The 3,220-nt window shown below is 48.7% G+C and overlaps 1 protein-coding gene across 1 annotated transcript; it reads left to right on the top strand.

Moving 5' to 3' along the window:
* Positions 1 to 1,610: 1,610 nt before the first annotated feature.
* LOC131625917 (uncharacterized) lies at positions 1,611 to 2,111 on the top strand. Its single transcript, XM_058896752.1, has one exon. The coding sequence runs from the start codon at positions 1,611 to 1,613 to the stop codon at positions 2,109 to 2,111; it is 501 nt and encodes a 166-aa protein (XP_058752735.1).
* Positions 2,112 to 3,220: the final 1,109 nt, after the last annotated feature.

The following is a 3,220-nucleotide window of genomic DNA, read 5'->3' as shown; positions in this document are numbered from 1 at the left end:
TATTTCAATCTTATCACTTGTACCAAACGATCCCTAAAAATATAATAAATAACCTCTAAAGTTATGATATAATTTTTATTATTCTAAATATTATTTTATATCTGTGTATATCTGTAAACATTTGTATAACAATGCCACAACAGTCTCAAACGTCTAGCTCAACTAGCTAAAACATAAAGCAGTGTTTGACAAAGTGAAATAAAAAAATGGTTTATTACAAATTTTGTATGTTAACTATTTTGTAGGTTTAGATCATCAAGACCCATACACGGACCTCATAAAGTTTTATGAAAATGTTAGTGTTCTGGACCAGTCCAATCCAATCAATTGGGCCATTCTCACCTTCGGCCCAATATACTTCAGATCGCACGTGGTGGTTTCCATCCGACCAGACTGGGCAAACTTGCCAAGTAACTGACCACGAGGACCCCTCGTGCTCGGTAAATAACCAGTCCACGCGTCTCCTAAATATTCGCCCTAGAAGGAGGAGTCCAATCCGCTCCAAAAACATCCTATAAATAGCCCTCTGCATACAGAGGGCAAGGTAATCTTTTCTTACCCCAAAAAACTCTCTCACTTTGTTGTACCTTGTGGAATACATACTTACTTTGGCATCGGAGTGCCTTGCAAGTACAACACCTTTTTCCCCTCTCAACTGCTTGGAACTTCAAGCCTTCATTGTTGCCGGTCATCTGATCTGCTCGGTAAGATCAATGGCGCCGTCTGTGGGAAAATCTAGCTCCCCCGTTCCTTATTCTTGCACTTTCTTGATCCGTTCTTGCCTTCTGCAAGAAAACCAGGAACCAAAGCTTTAATCAAATCATTACTCATGGTCGGTAATAACGAAGATCCCTCTTCATTAGAAACTTCAATACTCAAGAAAAACGACATCTCCATCGTTCCTCCTTCCAGAAACACCGTTCCTCGAGACGGTGTCACAGCGTCCCCTTCCCCTAAAGATCTCCAAGATGATCAATCTCATCGTTTCGAAGATACCAGCGGGAAGGACAACCACGAAGAAAGTCTGGGCAACCCCTTCCTTTCCAAAGGACAGCCTCCTCAAGACCAGACCATAAACGCTGTTCTAGTTGCTCTTGCCCAGACCAATGCGCTCTTACAACAGCAAAGTAACTGAATCGGGGCCCTCGAGCAGAAGCGCCGCTCAAGAACTCCCCCCGATCACAAAACTCGTTCTCGATACGAAGTGGTCGCCAAGAAACGCCCACGTTCCCCTTCTCCAAGGGAGAAGGAGAATCCCTCTTCCAAGAAAGGGTCGAACGACCAGCGTTCCCGACACCGTTCACAGTCCCCTCGGCCTAGAAAGAAATCTAGATCACCCCCGGCCAAGCACGACGACAACCGGAGGCGACGCATGCGTAGCCAGAGCCGATCTTTTTCTCCATCCGCCAGCGACGACGAAGAGGAGCGCCATAGTCCTCTATCCCAGGAAATCTTGGAGGCTCCCCTGCCAACCGGTCTCAAAAAACCCCCTCCGCTGGGGACCTACGACGGGACCACCGATCCGGGTGAGCATATTGAGAACATCGACGCCCTTCTCGACTACAGAGGATTGCCCGGTGCTATTAAATGTCGTTTGTTCCCTACCACCCATGCGAAAAGGAGCCATGACCTGGTATAAAAGTTTGCCCGACGAGTCCATCACATCATGGAGGGTGCTCGAAAAACTTTTTTCCAGACATTTCACGGCTTCCCGAAGACACCCCAAGTCAGAAGCCTCCTTGGAGGCCATTATCCAAGGAAAGGACGAGTCTCTACGGGCGTACATAGAAAGATTCAATAAGGAAGCCGTACAGGTATCCACCACTGCCCGTATGAAGAAATTCTTGCTCGAGCGCGGCCTCCGACCACGCTCGGACTTCCCTAAAGCCGTCGGAATTGAAACACTGGCCACTCTGGACGAATTCTTCCTCAAAGCCCAAGCCTACATTCAGTATGAGGAGAAAGAAGCCGCCCACGCCGTTCGCAATTCCAGGCACGAAGAGAGCAGTAAAAATGCACGCCAAGATGAGTCTCGCCGGGGAATTGACAAAAAGAAAGATGATAAAACTCGGGACCTTAAGGATTACAAAACCCCTGCGGGGAAATTCTGAGAGTACACCCCGCTGAACGCTTCAAGGGAGCGCATCTTGAACGAATGCTCAAACGCCGAGTTTCAGACGGGCAAAGTCCGATTCCCGAAGAGCATGCCCGCCCGGCCAAACGTGGATAAATCGAAATTCTGCCGATTCCACAAAGGCCACGGGCACAACACCGATGATTGCATCCACCTTAAAGATGCCATAGAGATATTAATCAAAGAGGGACATCTGAAGCAATATGCGAAGAAGCATGAGGCCGCTAGAGAAGCTAAACCAGTCATCGAGGAAAAGCCGGCGGAAGATACGCCCGCCATGCAATTGGCCATGAGCGTTACCAGGCCGGAAGATTTTTATCTCCCTGATTGGGCAAACACGGCAACTACCAATTCCTCCTACAGCGCATGGGAGAGGTTCCCATCCGCAATGGTTATATCCGGCGGGGGTTTCAGCAAACTGACCGTCCGATCGATAAAACGCAAGTTCGATGAGCTAATCTCGGCCAGCACGAGCGTATCCTCAACCTTCGACCACGCCAAAGGCAGTCCTTCCTCAATATCTTTTTACAAAGAAGAGTTGCCCGGAGGAGCACCTAACGCGACCATCCCTCTCCTCATCCGAGCCTGAATGGCTAATTTTGACGTGTGACGCATATTGGTCGACCAGGGAAGTTTAATGGACATCATGTACTCCCAACTATTCAAAATATTACAGCTGAATGACAGTCACCTTACCCCATACGTGCGGTCAGATTTACAAGGATTCAATGGCACGGTAACCAAGCCATGGGGGTTCGTGGAACTCATAGTTTCGATCGGATCGGCAGAGGCCACGAGGGCAGTGAAAGTCCAATTTCTGGTCATCGACTGCCCATCAATATACCAGTGCATCCTCGGACGTCCCACTCTAGCCGAACTGATCGCGGTCCCCTCAACCGTACACCTCAAGCTCAAATACTATACGACCAAAGGACAAGTAGTAACACTCAACGGCGACATCGAAGCGGCCAGGAGATGTTTTGAAGCCTCTGCCAAGGGACTGAGCGTGATAAAGACACCAGCCCAAGAGAAGACAGCGACCAGCGCTACCTCAGAAACCAACAAATCTATGCCCCACATCGACAT

This window comes from Vicia villosa, unplaced genomic scaffold (genome assembly GCF_029867415.1).
Source record: "Vicia villosa cultivar HV-30 ecotype Madison, WI unplaced genomic scaffold, Vvil1.0 ctg.000250F_1_1, whole genome shotgun sequence".
Lineage (NCBI taxonomy): Eukaryota > Viridiplantae > Streptophyta > Magnoliopsida > Fabales > Fabaceae > Vicia > Vicia villosa.
The sequence above is the reverse complement of the archived record's forward strand: the minus strand, read 5'-3'. Positions and strand labels throughout refer to the sequence as shown.